The sequence below is a fragment of the Heterocephalus glaber genome, unplaced genomic scaffold (assembly GCF_053883595.1).
Source record: "Heterocephalus glaber isolate CG9 unplaced genomic scaffold, H.glaber_assembly_v1.0 deba00001463, whole genome shotgun sequence".
Lineage (NCBI taxonomy): Eukaryota > Metazoa > Chordata > Mammalia > Rodentia > Bathyergidae > Heterocephalus > Heterocephalus glaber.
The window spans coordinates 10,603,773-10,621,001 of NW_028258310.1; the positions used below are offsets into that span (position 1 = coordinate 10,603,773).

Below are 17,229 nucleotides of genomic sequence, written 5' to 3' on the forward strand. Positions count from 1 at the left end.
ACAACACAGCAGTAATGCATGGCAAAGGAGGTCTCTTTACCTCATGGCAGCCAGAAGCAAAGAGAGGAGAGGCCAGGGCCAAATATGCTCTTCAAAGGGCACGTCCTCACTGACCTAACTTCTTTCTGCTAGGTTCCAACTCCAAAAGCTTTTGCCACTTCCCCGCTGTGCTGTGGCCTTCAACACTTGGGCGTCTGGGGGACATTCAAGATCTAAACCATACCTCTATCTATCTGTCAGTTTGTCTGTCTATCCAATCTACCTTTATACCTGCCCATCTACCTCTACTTTTCTTAGAATTAAAAATGAAAGAGAATAATGAAAAGAAAAAAAGTGAAAATAAAAGATAAGTTGGTGTCATTGAGATCATTTCTAATGTACTTACTTGATTTAAAAGATAAGATGAGGTCTTTTTCTGACAGAAGCAAGTTGTCTGCTTTAGCTGACAGTGAAAGTCTGGCATTTCCACTGAAGTTACATGGCAAACATTTCCATAAATTAGATGAGTTCAATCTGCAGTTTCAAAGTTTTGATGAAAACATAATAAAAAATCATTACAAGATGAAAGATTTATAAAATAACACTGGAAATATATATATATATATGTAAATATTTTAATTTACGAAACTCATGCTCACTATCTTGGATTAACTTAAGTGCTGCTAAGAAAATGTCAGAGGTGTAATTAATAGCCACATGAAAAGTCTTGGTTAAATCTTTATGGCATGCTTCCCAGAAGTGAAAGATTCTAATGTTTGCTTCAACAAAATGGAAGGAGAATCTAATTGATTCTATCAGCTGATAGATCATTTAGCATAATGACACAGTATGATTTTTAACAGTCAGCTTGGAAGAATTTGAAGAATTGAGTGACATTGTTAAACTAAATTTCCATTTCCAGGGTTTGTAAGTACTTGGATTTATAAAAATGAAGAAGAAGGCATAAAACAGATGCTGATTTTTATCCTAGTCTAGCAATATATATATATATATATATATATATATATTCATTAACTGATTTTTTTTTAAAAAACCCTCTCTTATCTCATTAAGTGATAAATTTCCAGCCAGGCATGGTGGTACACATTTGTAGTCCCAACACTTGGCTGAGGCAAGAGGATCTCAAGTTCAAGGCTAACCTGAGCTACACAGTGAGACAGAGAGAGAGAGAGAGAGAGGGAGAAACAGAGACAGAGATGAGACAGACAGAGACAAAGAGAGAAATTTCCAAAATCAAGTTACTTTGGGTGTTTAATACTCATTTATAAAAATAGGTATTACATTTTGGTTAATTGTGTAATAATTTCTTTTTTTTTTTTTTTGGTACTGGGGATCGAACTCGGGTCCTTGTGCTTGCGCAGCAGGAAGTGAAACCACTGAGCTAAATCCCTGGCAATTGTGTAATAATTTAATCCAAAAAAAAAATTTCTCAACATCTGGAGGCTTATGGCCAAAGAAAAAAACTTAATTATATAATTTTAATTAATGAGCATACTTGGTTGCAGGTAGTATGAGAGGGTGATCAATGAAAGACTTTCAAACATATACATGTATTTATATCTATCTATATATACATATATGCATACATGTGTATATGTACACACAATATTAAGTTAAAAATTTGGGGGGAAATCAAGTTGAAAAATAAGTTTAAAGAGAAAAGCTTGTTCAACTTTTTAAAAAATTATGGGTGATGGGCTGATGGTATCCAGTTGCTATGCTTTTTAGATTCTTTTGGACTTTAAGAATTTTATTTTAGGGGTCGGGAATTTAGCTCAGTGGTTCCACTGCCTGCCTCAAAAGCACAAGGTCCTGAGTTCGATCCCTGGTACCAAAAAAAGAATTTTATTTTAAATTATCAAAATTTGTAATATGCTGTTAGATCTGTGATGAAATAGTTTAAGATCTACAAGAAAGTAAGCATCTTTCAAAATTCTTTAAGTAGATCCTCAATGAAAAATGTGAGTAGACCTGTAAAGCGGGGTTTCTTAACCTTAGCACTAGTAATATTTGGGGTCAGTTACTCTTTATTTTGGATGCTGAACCTCTGTGCACTGTAAGATGTTTAACACTGTTCCTGGTCTCTACCTACTAGAGCCCAGAGGCAATCCCTTCTTCTCAGTTGTCACAAAAATGCCTTTGGATATTGTCAAATATCCTGTTAGGGTCAAAATCCCCTCTGGCTGAGAATCATTGCTCTAAAGCAACTTAGGGCCCATTGATTAATCTATTAGTTGTATGACTAAAACCACTTCTCACCTGGATAGAGTGAAGCAGTTCACACTTGGGGCTTTGCTGCCAGGGTCCCTGGGTTCGAGTCTTGGCTCTCACTTTAATGGTGGTCTGACCTTAAGCAGGTTACATCGCCTGTCTGTGTCTCAGTTTCCTCAGCTGCTCAGTGAGGATAACGGTGATATCTATTTGATGGATTATCATGGGGGTTGAGCTAGGGGTAGGTGGAGTGCTTTGCAGTACTCCTTAGTTAGATAGTGGTAGCCTCATAAGACAGAGTCATAAGGACTCTTTATCAGAGTTCCTCACACAGAGCTCTTAAGATCCTTGGAATTTCCTGAGTGTTAGAAGCATCTTTTGTTCTAATAAAGTCATTCTCAGAAGGACCTCAGAGAACTTCCGATTGGGGTTTGGTCACCAGAAAGATCAAGTCTTACCTAGACATGTGACACTTCCCACCCCACCTCTAACCTCTAGGCAGGAGAGAAGGGCTGGAGATTGAGTTCATCACCAGTGGTGAGGGATTTAATCAGTCATGCCTATGTGATAAAACCATGATAAAAAACTCTAAACATGGGAATTCAGAGAACCTCTGGGCTGGTGAGCACAGCAGGGTGCTGGGAGGCTGCATGTCTGGAGGTGTAGAAGCCCTCCATATACATCCTCTTCCATGCGTCTTAGGCTGTTCCTGCATTGTATCCTTTATAATAAGCTAGTAAATGTAAGAAAAATGTTTCCCTGAATTTTGTGAGCTGATCCAGCAAATTACTGAAATCGAAGTGGGTGACGGGAGCCTCTCCCAGATTCGGTGACCAAGTGAGATAGACACGTGGGTACCTGGGTGCAATACCTGCAGCTGGCTTCTCAAGCAAGGGAGTTTTGTCGGACTGAAGCCTTAAACCTAGGGAGTCAATACAACTCCAGGTAGTTAGTATTAGAAGTGAATTGAATTGTAAGAAAGAGAAAAATTCTAGAATTACCTAAATTTAGTTACAAGCCAGAGAGGGGCCAGGTATAGAGGAGAGGAAAGATGACGAGAAGCTCTTCAGCTAAGAGCTTTAGCCAAATAGATTGAAAAAAAAAAACAAATAAAAAAATTTTACTCCACATTCTTAAATGCATGTTGAAATCATAACTCAAAACCCCAGGAAGATGACCAGCATGGTCCCATCATATTCTGCCCACAACCCCAACCATGTTAGAGGTAACAAGTACTTCTCTACACAGATGGCCTTTCTATTCTAAAACATTCATGGCTTTGTGTTACTCACCCTTCTGATCTATAGCCAGTGAAGGTTAAGATACCCTCCTTCCCAAAGCTTATAAAAAGTGCTCCTGGCACTGATCTGGCAAATATCTTCCAAATCTCACTGAGCCCTGCTTGTGGTGGTTATGGAAATTTGTCCCAGCACCTGGTCTTTTCTGTTTCTGGCTAGCCTCTGTAATGGCTTGATACACCTTTCTTATTTCGGAGATCCCTTAGTCTCTAGGGCTTTGGTTCAACATGAGAAAACCCCAGACTGTCTTCCGGTGATTTGGTTATCTCTGAATGTTTATGTCTGTGAGCTTCCTTCAGTCTGAGGTCCATACCTCTGCTCCTTTATGTGTCCTGAGCCAACTGACTTATCCTAGTCTCCTGCCTAGCTGTTTCTTTGACCTACTTTTTATACTTGTACTCAAGGGCCAGGATCTCCCAGTAACTCAAGAGAGTGTGACTTCCCACTCCTCTTCAAGCCCTTTATGTCTCCACTTAATTCCAGCTTTCATGATTTTTTCAGTACTGGAGATTGAACCTAGGGCCTTCCCATTAAGCTATATCCCATCCCTTTGTATTATTTTTACTTTGAGACAGAGTATCGCTAAATCACTAAGTTGCTCAGTCTGGGCTTGAACTTGTGATTTTCCTGCCTCAGCCTTCCAGATGCCTAGGATTACAGCAGCTTTTACATTTGACAATGACAGGCTGTCACACTTGATGGTGACTCTGGCCTATCAAGAAGGTCAGGCTTGAGTTTCTGAGCCCACAAGACCTTTGTGGCTTACTCTCACTCTCTTCTGTATTTTAATCCTGCCATCCTTTGCCCTCTTCTGTCCTACCGCCTCCTTCTTCCTCACTTCTCACATCTCATCTCCCTGAAGCCCTATAGAATGTACCACTTAAATGACATGCCTCTCGGGACACTTTTATCATTGCCTCCATCTTTCTGGACCCTGCAGAGTGGCTTCCTCACTGGGAAGCTCTGTGGGGACTCAGTGATGGTATACCCAGGCTGTAGCCTAGAGGCTGCACATCCTAATTGCTCAATAAATAGTTGTAGAACAAATAATTAAACTAGACCCTGCAGTGGCTCCCCATTTATGCCCCATTCCCTTCACACTGAAACCACTGATCTTTGTGAAATGGAAATCTGACCATGTCACCTTTCTGTTCAAATCCTCACTGGCTTTTCCTGTTGCCCTGGATACAGGTTTGCAGGTCGCCACAGTGCCACGCTTTGACTGGTTTGTGCCTGCTCATCTCTGGGACACCTCTAACATCATTCCATCTGCCTCCTGAGCTCTGCCCTCTTCCAGCTTTTTGAATATGCCAGGCTTCCTTCCACCAGGGCTTTGGCACCAGGTGCTCTCTTTGGCTGCCGTGTTTCCTCCACTCTCTTCTTTGCCAAGTTAGTAGCTATATGCATGTTCCATGCAGCATACTAGTTATCAGCTCAAGAGGCGCTTCCTCAGGGGAGTCCTCCCTGATCTCCCTGGTCCATGATATATTATCTCCAGGGATGGAACTCCTTTCCTGTGGACCAGTTGTTTGTTTACATGCATTTGTGAGATAAATGTGTCGATCCTTGCCGTGTCTGGAAGCTCTCTGAGAGCAAGGACTGCGCAAACCCACTCCTGCATGGCATCTGACACACATCTCTGTACAGGATGGATAGGTGGATGGTCCTTTGATCCATCTCCTGGAGGCCCTGTCTCATACTCTCCACTGTGCCTCCTCCATGGTGCCCTTTCTTCTGACTCCCTCTGGGAGAATGTCTTAGCTTGATCTGCATAAAAAATGAACAGAGACATTTATCTCTCACAGTTCTGGAAGCTGAAAGCCCAGGGTCAAAGTGGCTGCAGAGTTGGTTTGGGATAAGGGCTCTTTTCTGGGTTGCAGGCAGTTGTCTTCTGGCCGTAGCCTTACACGGCAGGAAGAGGAAGCTCTGATGGTTTTCTCTTCTTAGCACCAATCCAATCACGGGGTTCTACCCTCATAACTTCATCTAAAACTGATTATGTTCAAAAGGCCCCCATGTCCTAATACCATCACATTGATGTTTAAGGCTTTAATATCCAAATAGGGTGGGGAGGCACAGATATTCAAGCCATATCAGAGAGCTCCTATGTAGCCCTCAAAGCCCTACTCTACTGTCACTTCTTAGGTGTCCCCTGCACTGAGATAGTTGCACAACCTTTGGATTTTTTTTTTTCTGAGTTCCTTGAGTGACTATGAGCTGCCTGCAGGGCTCACTGGATAGATACTTCATTCCCAGCGTGGTCCCCAGGACCCCAGTGCACGTCTGCCAGTGATGCTGAAGTAAATGCAATGCCTCATCTTCAGGACAGCGACTTTCTATTGTCCCCCCCACCCCAGGTGTCCTCCCCTTGTTCCAGGTGCATGGCAATCTCTGTATTGACAAAACACATGGGTGTGTTTCCTCAACTTTTGGGAGTGTGTTTCATGAGATCTTTGCTGTCAAGGAAAGCAAACATCCAGGGATTTCCTAAAGCCACATCTGTGGATTGAACATGTGGACAGCGACAGGTTCCAGGAAGTGCATGACTCTCGCATGCATAGCTGAGCTAATGTTTGCTTAATCTGTTTGATAGAAGCTTCATAGGTTCACAACACTCAACATTGAACAGGAGACGCCCATTGGATATACGTGCCCTATTACGTATAAAAAAGGTGTATTATACAGGTGTTTACTTACGTATCATAAGGTGATTTACGTATCATAAAGGTGTTTCTAAGAATGTATGCATTTCTGAAGTTTATCCACTTAAAGGATGATATGAATTTGTGAGAGATTGTGTAATTATTTTATTCAAATTTATTAGTATTTTATAAGTGACTCTTACAGCCTTCCAGAGCTTATATAAAAAATTGCATAATACAGCTATTTGTGAAACCACCTATGCAACAAGTAAGGTTCAGAGCCCCAGCCCCTTGTAGCTGCCCAGCCCCAGCCCTTGTCAGTCAGTCTCCCCAAGTCAGGTGGGTTCCCTCCTCCAGCGTCCCCCTCTGTAGGTAGGCATCACTTCAGGGCAGCCTGAAATATGGTGGCGTCTCCCACCTCCTTTCACTCTCTCTCCTTTCTGGGTTCCTTCCCACACCTGCGACACAGCTCTGAGGAGGTGACAGCTGCTCTAAACCTTTGTTTGCTCTCCTTGGATTACCGGGTACAGTGTGCATCCCCTCCCGCAGGGAACTTAACACCCACACCACAAGGCCCTGGATTACCTTTTCTGCATTGCCTTCTCAAGTCCCCCCCACCTCCTCTTGCTCCAATTCTTTGTCCCCTTCCTCTCCCTTTCCACTTTATACTGTTCCCAGCTGTGTAGGGATTCCTGTCTTGTCTTCCTGCCAGTGTGAAACTCCTTTGAGAGTTTAACTCTGAATCCTCTCTTTCTTCCTCCTCCCTCCCGCTATCTGTCACACATAGCCTCTGGATGCTGCTGATTGTGTTGCCTTTTACATCATCCATTTTCAATAAGCCTGTCACCTCCAGTAGAGGATAAGGTGATTCTTAAGGAGAGGAGCCAAAGATCTCAGATATTACAATGGTCTTTGGCCCTCCAAACAGATAAACAGGTCATCTGTGTAATTCAAGGTACATGGTGGGAGCAACTAGAGGAAAAAAGTCTAAAAAGGCTCTTTGACAGTTGGGGCAGGAGACAATGAGGAAAAAAATTGAGAAACAATGCTCTACGCTAGACAAGAGGAAGGGAGTTCTGAAAACATGGTTAGATTTAAATGAATTTGATGGTTGTATGCTGCCTAGAACAGTGCCTAGTACATAATACGAACCTGAATATGTGCATAATGCACGTACTATGTCTGAGAACTACCTGAAGATTTTTACATACATCATCTCATTTAATCTTATACCGGCTCAGTGAGGGAAGCATTATTATCATTATAGATGGGAAACAGAGGCTTAGAAAGCTTGGCTTAATTGCTCAGTGTCAAACCTCTGATAATTGACAGAGGCAGGATTTAAAATCTGTCTGACTTCAAACCCTAGCTACAGTGAGGGGAAAAGCCCTTTCTTTGCAACTGGGGTGAAGCCACCGGCTAGTGGGGGCAGAGATAGGACAGCAAAATGAAATTAACTAGTATGTGTAGCTGTAAATGGCCTTGGACTGATGGAGGGTATTCTTATGTCCAGGGCCATGATGATGACTGCTTGTGATCTCTCGGCCATCACCAAACCCTGGGAGGTGCAGAGCAAGGTATGGGCTTCTGACCCAGGAGAAACTCAGGCCTGCTGCAGTGATGAAGAGGCCTGGACTGTCAGCCCGATTTTGCTCCATCTTCCTCTGCTAAGATGCGGGAATCACTTTAGTGTCTCTCTATTGATAACAAGTGGGGTGGCAGGGCAGGGGCAGGTTTTTCCCTTTTGCTGAGTTGGAAACACAGGTGGGGTGGGAGAAGGGGCAAGAGGATTAGGGCTAGAGCTGTGCGTGTGCGTGTGCGTGTGTGTGTGTGTGTGTGTGTGTGTGTGTTGGTGTCTGTCTGTTGCAGGTGGCTCTGCTGGTGGCAGCTGAATTCTGGGAGCAGGGTGACTTGGAGCGCACGGTGCTGCAACAGAATCCTATTGTGAGTACACAGGGGAATCAGCCTATTTTTAGGCATGTATGATCCCATCCTGACCAAGAGATGAGACCAGAAATAGAGATGTGTGACTGTACCTCAGGGCTGAACTTTCCCTAATGTAGTAATTCTTTAAGGGTGGTTCCCAGGTCACCCTCAACCTCATTTTCTAAGAATAGGTTAGAGATGCAATTTCATAGGCCCTGCCCTGAACCACTCAATGAGGGTTTCAGGTGGAGCTAAATATTTGGGCTAATGAGCCCTCCTGAAGTTTGAGGTCTTGCTCTCAAGACTCCTTAGCTTACTCAGCTATGTAGAGCTTGACACATGGAGACCTAGATCAATGATACTCTTTAAGTTCCAGCAGTGCAAATACCCACTTCCCTTGACCATGCTCTAATAGATCACAGTGCAAAGGGAAGACCGGGCCCACCTGTGAACTTCTCACTGTTGGGACAGTTAACTGACTCCCACAGGAGGTGGGGAGACCAGTCAGAGGGTGTCCTGAAGGCCCTAAGGGCAGTGCTAGGAAGGAGAGGTGAGCTTGGAAAGGATGGGCAAAAGAGAGAGACCTTTCAGGTACAAAACGCTGATGAGGAACAGGTTAAATTGTGAAGGTGCAATAAAGATGCAGGGGCCCCTACAAGGGAGAGTGGAAGGTGGGAGGAGCAGGCAGGGGCTTGAACAGGTGCAGCGAGGGCTCATAGGATTTATAGTTCTCTCTTTTTAACATTTTTAATGAAGAGAGAATAGTTGAACTTTATGTACCCATCAGCTAAAGTTAAGAATTAGCAGCAGTCTGCCATTCTTGTTTTATCTGTTCATTCTTGTGTACTTTTTACTTTTGGTGGACCATTTCAAGTGAATCACAGACATTGTCATTCCTTCCATAAATACGTTAGTGTCTCTAAGAGGTAAGATCTCAATGCAGACCTATAACTACAATACCATCACACTCAGGAAGTTAATAATGACATTGAATACCATCTACTCCCCAATATCTGCTCATGTCCCCCCAAATCTGCTCATTTTCCCTGATTGAGAAAAAGAATTCAATTGACTTGTTCAAATAAGGATCCAGACAAGAAACCCACAGCCTCCTTTTGCTATGTCTCTTAAATCTCTTTTAGTCAGCATCAGATTCTCCCATCCACCTGCTCACTGCCCAACTTTGTGTTTCTTTCTTTTGTACACTATTTGTGCAAGGCAGTGGTCTTTTGATGTATGGATTTTCCCATTCTGGATTTTGTTGATTACACCTTCATGGTATTATTTGACATGTTCCTCTAGTTCCATACTTCAGTCAGATCCGGAAGCTTGATGAATTTAGTTGTTTTTTTTTTAAGCAAAAATACTTCGTAGACAGGGTGGGTTCTTCTTGCTGACCAGTGCAGTTAACTCTTTTTCCCATGACAGCCCATGATGGACAGAAACAAGGCAGATGAACTCCCGAAGCTGCAAGTTGGTTTCATTGACTTTGTCTGCACCTTTGTCTATAAGGTAGGTCCTTGCTTCCTCAGACCCAAATATATGTCTTTGATAAGCCTGGGGTTCCCAAAGACATCAGGGATAATAATCCCTGACAAATGACCAAGGGCTGATATATTACAAAGTGCGTTTGTCACTTGTGGTGCTTGATCCTCAGGACAGCTCTGTGTGGACTGGGCGATGGGATTCCCAGGCTGTGGCCTAGAGGTGGGCACATCCTAACTGCTCAATAAATAGTTGTGGTACAAATACTTAAACTGGATTTCAGACAGGAGATGTGGAAATACTGTAGACATGTGCCCGCCTAACTTCCATACCTGGTGGAAATGTGAGAGGCCAACATCACTGAGAAGACAATTAGGGCTTTCTCTTTGAGCTCTTGTTTAAGGTTAATTTTCCCTTTTGAGAAACCCACTGCATCCAAATCCATCTCCACTATCCACCTCCCCCTTTTAACTCTTATTTTGCCCACATTACACATGAGGAGCCAGAGGTCAGAGGTGAGACATCACAGGGCCAATGTCACTGAGCCCGGCCATGAGGTAGGATTAGAGGTGGGACCCTTGACCCCAAGTCCAGTGCTCTCTGCTGTAGGAGCTGTGGCTCTTTTGTCAGGAAGGGGAAGCGTGCATACTCCCAGAGCGGGCAAGAGCATCTCTGGTGTACTGTGGACCAAGTGAGGCTCTGCGTCAGCAGGGCAGAGCAGCTCACTCTAGCAGCAGTGTCATGAAATGAGGATCTGGCTCAGCATGTAGCTACACAGTCACAGCCACCCTTGGGGTCAGTACCGTTACTGTCCTCATTTCTGGCTGTACGTGACCTCTGCCCAAGGTCACACCACTTGTGACAGAGCCTAGATCCCAACCCAGGCATCTCCAAGCATAGCTGGCTCCGGGTTGATTAGAGCTGTAGTGGGTCCTCACTGCAGACAAATCTACTCCAGCCATCTCTATTGCACTCTCATTTACAAATGTAGGAGTGATGACACTTGTTTTCTCACTCCCCCACTATCTCCTTTGAAGATCAAAGGAGACAAATTGCTATAATATGCTGTGCTCAAGGCAGTATTTTAATCCTTCGAGGTGTAAGAACTCTTAAGAATCATCTCAACCTCCTGATTTCACTCACAGTATTTACCAAGGGTCTTTGTGTCCTGGACCCTGGGCTAGGGCAAGGCCAGCCCAGGAGACAAGGCAGCCCCTGTCCCTGCCTTCTCCAGGGTGCCAGCCTCTTGTGGAGGCAAGCAAAGGGAGCCATCATGAGGAAGTGAGATGTGGTAAGAGAGGGTTTGGGGAGTGTTCGATATGGCACTCAGTTTACCTAGGGGATCGGAAGAAGCTTCCCTAAGGAATAGTGACAGGTGGAGTCCTCTAGAAAGAAAAGAGCTTAGAGTTCCTGCGGGGAACTGCTGGGTGAAGTGCACAGATGGGAGGAGACACTCAGGAACTGAGACCTGGAGTGCCTGGGGGCCCAAGATGGCAAAGGGCAGGAGCGTGCTGGGCTGTGGAGGGGTGTGAACACCATGGGAAGGGGCTTGTGCTTCATGCTGAAGGAAGGGGTGGCACAGGAGGACTCTGAGCAGGAGTGGCAAGGACTCTGTGGTGTAGCCTGGGTGCCTGCAGTGTCAGCATGTACGCCAATCAGCTCGTTCCAGTCCGGCCTCCCCCTAGAGCTGGGGCTGGGGCACGGTGCTGGGCCAGATGTCTCTGTCTCTCTCTGTCTCTCCCAGGAGTTCTCCCGTTTCCATGAGGAGATAACCCCCATGCTGGATGGGATCACCAACAATCGCAAGGAATGGAAGGCCCTTGCTGACGAATATGACACCAAGATGAAGACGCTGGAGGAGGAGAAACAGAAGCAGCTAACAGCCAAGCAAGGTGCACGGGAGAGGATAGAACCTGACCCCCACACATCCACCATGTGGTGTGTCCAGGCCTGGTTCCCAGGGTGAGACTAAGGGGCCTCCAGGCCTCCCAGCTTATGCTGCCAACCAGCATAGGGCCACCTCTGACTCCAAGGCTGCCAACACGTGCTCCTAGCCTGGGAAAGAGAAAACCTAGAATGATTGGCTGGAAGGCATTTTGTTTTATTTTTTTTTGGTACTGGAGATCGAACTCGGGACCTTGAGCTTTCCAGGTAGGTGCCAGAACCACTGAGCTAAATCCCTGGCTTGGAAGGCATTTTAGGGCCCATGTTTCCAGTCTTCTGTCTGATGTCTGAAGCCTGTCTATACCATCGTGAGCCTTTGCTTGTGTACTGCCAGTGACAGAGGTTCCCTACCTTACAGGACACCCTCATTCAGTACCAGTGTTAGAAAGGTCTTCTGTGAACTCAAATTGTTGTCTGTTGAAGCTCCACCCAGCTTCAAGGGGGATTATGTGTTCCAGCCCTTCCCACTGACAGCGCTCTTCCTCCCCTTCTAGGCATTTCTTTGATTAGTTGTGTGCTTTGGTTCTTCACAGGACTTGGCCCCACCCTGCACGAACTCCCCTGTACACTGTCCCTCCTTGCACATGGTTCTTATCATGGGCCCTGTCAGGGTCCCGCTCTGCTCTGGGCAGTGTGGGATGATTTCAAATGGGCAGCTGCTGTAAATGTGGGGCTGCCCAATAGTTCTGTGAGTCATGATTTGCACACTTCCCAAGGGTATCCTGCATATTGTAGTCATCATATTTTCTGGAATTTTCCAGGAAATGGGAGCAAAGTGTCCCGAGGAAGAAGTGTCTTTCCCAATTTGCATAACTTGTCTTTTGGGCTAGTGACCGGTGTCTGCAAACTTGTGATCTGCAATTTTTTTCCAATGCTGAGGATTGAATCCAGGGCCTTGCACATGCTAAACAAGTGCTCTGCCACTGAGCCACACCTCCAGGCCCTGTGTGTGTGTGTGTGTGTGTGTGTGTGTGTGTGTGTGTGTTTTAATATGAATTTACTATCCATATTTTAAAATGGAGGCTTTTTATATTTAAAAATCCATATTTCCAGGCTTCATCTTTAAAAGATGAAAGTCTAGTCACACCAATCTTGCATTTTTGCACAAGTGGCTGGAGCTCAGTGGCACCTGCCCTGCATGGATGGAACAGGTGCTCTCTCTATTTTGTCACAATTTCCATACTCCCTGTCTCCCAGACACTGGTGCCAACTGTGGGTTGCCATTTGCCATCCTCCTCCTGCTGCCATTTTTCATGGAGAAGGGAAATTCTTGGCTCCCCCAATTCTTCTGACCCCTGGCTTACCTTCTGCACATGTGCTCATCTGCTAGCCTCTGAAAGACCTTTGAGTTTACAATTCTTGGTCCTGACGAGGTGCAAGGGGAAGTCCACTGCAGCCTGCTCTCACCTCATGTGTTTTCTTCTGTCTGATTGCAGCATCCTCAGGAAACCAGCCTGAGGGCGTCCCCAACCCAGGCAGTGCGCCTACATCCAAGTCCTGCTGCATCCAGTAGCATGACCAGGTTGCCGCTGGCCAGGATGGGACTACCTTCCAAGGAAAGAAGTCATCCAAGTAATGGAAAGCCACAGATCACCTTGAGATGTGAGAGTTAAGGATTTGAGAGCTGATGGAGACGTTAGCTTACATCTTATCTAATGGTTTAAAACATCTTTTTAGCCTTGAGAACTGTCTATTGAGTTAAAACCGATATTCTAGATTTCATAGACATTAATTCAAGTTTCAATTAATGTCAGATTCACCTGCTTGATTAGAATCATTTCTGTTATTTTATTTTGCAGTACCAGGGATTGAACCTAGGCAGATGCTGTACTACAGAGTTACATCCCCAGGTCATTTTTGGTTTTTACTTTTATTATAAGTTTTCATTCACTCTCAAAAGTGGAAAATGGTACACTGAATCTCCATGTGTCTGTCCCTCAGATTTGAATATCAAGATTTGGCCACATTTGGTTCATCTGTATTTTTTTACATTTCTTTCTCAATTTTCTTCTTAGCTCAAGTATTTAGAGGGAAATTCCAGACATACCTTGTCACTCCTCCATTCTTTTAAAAGAACAGGTCATTTTTTTTTTTTTTTTGGTACCGGGGATCAAACTCGGATCCTTGTGCTTGTACAGCAGGAGGTGAAACCACTGATCTAAATCCTTGGCCCGGAACAGGTCATTTTTTTAACATGACTACAGTATTATGTGCAGCAGACAAGCACCTCACACCCAACTGTGGGGTACACTGGGATGAGCCAAAGACCAACCCCTTCTTCAGGAAAAGACCAGAGACCTCCGTAGCCACAGTGCTACCTAGAAGGAGATGGTTCTTGGTGTCAGCCCCTCCAGAGGTTTTCTCAGCTGCAGGGATACTCTTTCTGTTTCCCAGGGTGATCTATACTTGATGACTGGTAGAAAGGCCTCGCCGTCTTGGTGCAACATGGGCAAACTGCAAAGCCATTCTAGTTCCAAGCCTCCTGTGTGGTGTACCAAGGCTACTGCCAGGCTTGCATCATTGTCCAGCTTCCCCTCTGCCCACTCCTGCTTCCTCCTCTTCCCTCCCCTCCCTCCCGCCCCCTCTTCTCCTTCCCTCCTAGTCCCTTCCTGCCCTGGGCTGAGCCTGAAGATGGCTCTTTGTCTCCTCCCTACTCCCTTTCTCCTCCATAGATTAGATAGTCAAACAGACTGCTTGACTAATATTGTAGACCCTGGATGGCACAGCCCCAGGAAACAGTTACATTATGTATCCTTCCCTGTTCCCTTCCTACACCTGCCCCCGATCACGAAACAATCATGCTATATTCCACCTAGGTCACTTAGGCCATATAGCACTATTTGCCCTGCCTTCTCTTCCTGTTTGCTTTCCACTATAAATAAAAAGCGCATAGGACTCTAGGCAGCTCTTGACAAGCTATAGTTCCACCTGATGCCAACTTTCAAGAATAGTCTTTGTTTCTTTGTTTTTTCTTCATCTCTCACCGGTCTCCCTGGCTTCAGACCCTATGCTGTGTGGGTCACAGCACCTTACCTTCATAAGCATCTTGCAGAGTTCATTTGAGTCTGCCTCCCAGGGAATCCACTTTGTGGTGCTAGCCCTTAGTCATCTTTCTCCCACTATCACAAAAATGTCTTTGAGATTTGATTTGCTTGAATCTAGCTGTTATGTTTCAATTTGGTTGTTGTTTTTTATTTGTTTTTTGGGGGAAAGATATGCTTTGCATTCCTGGATCTTCTATTGATTTGAAGGAATGCAAATCTAGGTAACATTCTCAATTGCAAAACTTCTGTTTTGATTAACAGGTATTTGGTTGGTTGTAAAAACAGGTAGAGCTTATTTTTTAAAAACCAAATCTTAAGTATGCGCTGGTGAATCTGCAACACCTCCCAGGTTTAGTATGCATGCCTTAGTAACTGATGTTGAAAACTGCAAAAGAAACTAAAACCTAAAGATGACAATACCATGCTGAAAAGTTTCCAGGAAATTTCTGCTATACTGGCCCAAATTCTAATTTTATTTTCTATTGTTCCCCTGCTCAGCTTTATTTTATTTATTTCTTAGTGCTGGGGATGGAACCCAGGGCCTCCAGCACACTAAAAAAGTACTCTGTCACTGAGCTACACCCGCAGTCCCCTCAGCTCTGTTGAAGTGTAACTCACAAATGAAAATGGTTTCTACTTGAGGTGCACAGGGCAATGTTCGGATAGACCTACACACTGTGGAATGGTCCCCATAATCAAGCTAAGTAACACGTCCATGTCTTCCCAGTTACGGTGCTGTTCTTAGGTGTCTTTATCCACAGTAGTGCTCGTTCTTCTTCATCCCCTTGCCAGGGGCTCACTGAGGAAACCGATCAGTTGTCCCACATCCTAGATTTGCCTGTTTACTTTTGTAATAGTGTACAACACCTTCCAATGCCTCCTGTTCTTTTAAACACAGACATGAGCTCTAGAACCTTTCCTTCTCCCAGACTGAAGGTTCTGCAGAAGCTAATAGATTAAAGTGGTTGCTCTGAGGGAGCAGGGATTTAGCTCAGTGGTTCTGGCAACTGCCTCGCAAGTCCAAGGTCCCGAGTTTGAACCCCATTACCCCCCAAAAAAGAGATAAACCCTAAAGTGGTTGCTCTGGGGAGAGGGAATCACATGGTTTCCCCAAACTGTAAGTCTTTAATCTGCTTTAACTTCTCTCTTCTTGTAATGAGGAAATCAAAGGTCAGTGAGGGGATGGGCGTGGGTAAGTTCATGCAGTTGTCTGGCTTCCCTCCAGAAGCTGTCCAACGCCCCAAAGATCACTGTACAGGGCACAGGTCCCTACCTATGGCAGGTCATGTCAAAGGGGGGATGGGTCTGGCCTCCCGTTTTTTTTTAACTCTCAAGCTAACTTTCAATCCCACTACACCTGACACTCTGAGAGCATTGGTCTTTTAAGAAAGACATGTCCCAATGTACCTCATGAGTACTGGCTAAGTGGCAGGGTAGAGAGGAGAAATAAATGTCACCAGAAACAAATAGGCATGGATACTGCTGGCTTTAGCTCTGCCATGACATTTGAGTCTCTTGGACAGGTTCTTGGGCTCTGTCTCTGACAACTGAGGATCAGAATCATTGTCATGCCTCTCACACAGGGGGTTTGATTAGCACCGAATGAGAGTGTGTACCACGAAGATCACAGTTAATGTTGATTAAGTGCTTACAATGTCCTACGTACTGTGCATGATTCAATTTTGTTCTCACAACAACCCTACAGGGTAGAAGTGTTACTAGGCCTACTTACCACATGGTGAGAGCAGACTCAGGAGGTTAAGAAGCCTGCCCAAGGACAACCAGCTAGTATATACTGGAGTAAAGAATCAAAACCAAGCAGCCTGACAGCTCGACCCCAGCTTGTAGCTATTGTCCTTGCACCATCTGGGTTCTGAGAACCAGCCTTTTTTGAATATGAAAGACCTTTGAGTTCATCTAAGCAAATCATCATAGTTCACAATTAAGGAAACCAGGAGCCTAAGAGGAGCTGTGTCCGAGTTCACACGACACAGAAATGTCACAAGAGTTGGGTCCCACGTGCAGGTCTGGAGGTTATAAATCTGCCATGCCATTCCTTGTGAGCAGCAGTGCCATTCTCCTGGAGCCTAATTAGGTAAGGAGCAACAGACACTGAGCAATCAGTCGCACAGCTACCTTCCCAAGGGCTCCAGTGCACACCAGGGAGCTCCGTCCCTAAGTAGAAATGGGAAAAGTCATGATCCGCTCCTTTAAAATGAAGAAATCCAAACAAATGTCACAGATTCAGAAAATATATCACCTGACCAATGAGAACAGTTCCTGTATGTAATAAACAACAATTTGAAAATAGTTTACACGTACCATGAAATGTAATGAGTTATTTTCTAGTTCTGATTTGTATATAATTCTCTCCACCTATGTATCAACCTTCTGGGGAGTTCATGGATATCTTTCACATAAAGATAAAGTTAAAGCACAAGGAAAAGCTTTGGGACAAAAATGAAGGTTGCATCCTCTAAAACAAGGGGAAATAACACACACTTCTTCCCCACACTGGCTGGAAGTCGGTACACAAAGGAAAATGTCTCTGCTCACCCAGGCACAGTGCAGGTGTGCCCTCTAGGAGATCCTCTGACTGGAAACACTTTCATACCTGTGAACTGATGAGTGCTTTTTCCTGAAACAATGTCAAATCTCTCTTAGAAAACATTTACTTAG

General features: G+C 44.7%; 1 protein-coding gene across 3 annotated transcripts in view; it reads left to right on the forward strand.

The window, feature by feature from the left end:
* Nucleotides 1-13,485, forward strand: part of Pde6a (phosphodiesterase 6A) — a 108,814-nt gene extending 95,329 nt beyond the window's left edge. For 2 of the 3 annotated variants that reach the window (XM_021266201.2, XM_087180596.1), the window contains exons 19-23: nt 7,665-7,728; nt 8,021-8,095; nt 9,506-9,589; nt 11,307-11,454; nt 12,943-13,219. In XM_021266201.2, coding sequence (XP_021121860.2) covers nt 7,665-7,728; nt 8,021-8,095; nt 9,506-9,589; nt 11,307-11,454; nt 12,943-13,019 — 448 coding nt within the window. In that variant the 3' untranslated portion in view covers nt 13,020-13,219. Of the gene's footprint in view, nt 1-7,664; nt 7,729-8,020; nt 8,096-9,505; nt 9,590-11,306; nt 11,455-12,942 lie in introns of all 3 variants that reach the window. The other variant, XM_004854404.3, reaches the window with a different exon arrangement.
* Nucleotides 13,486-17,229: the final 3,744 nt, after the last annotated feature.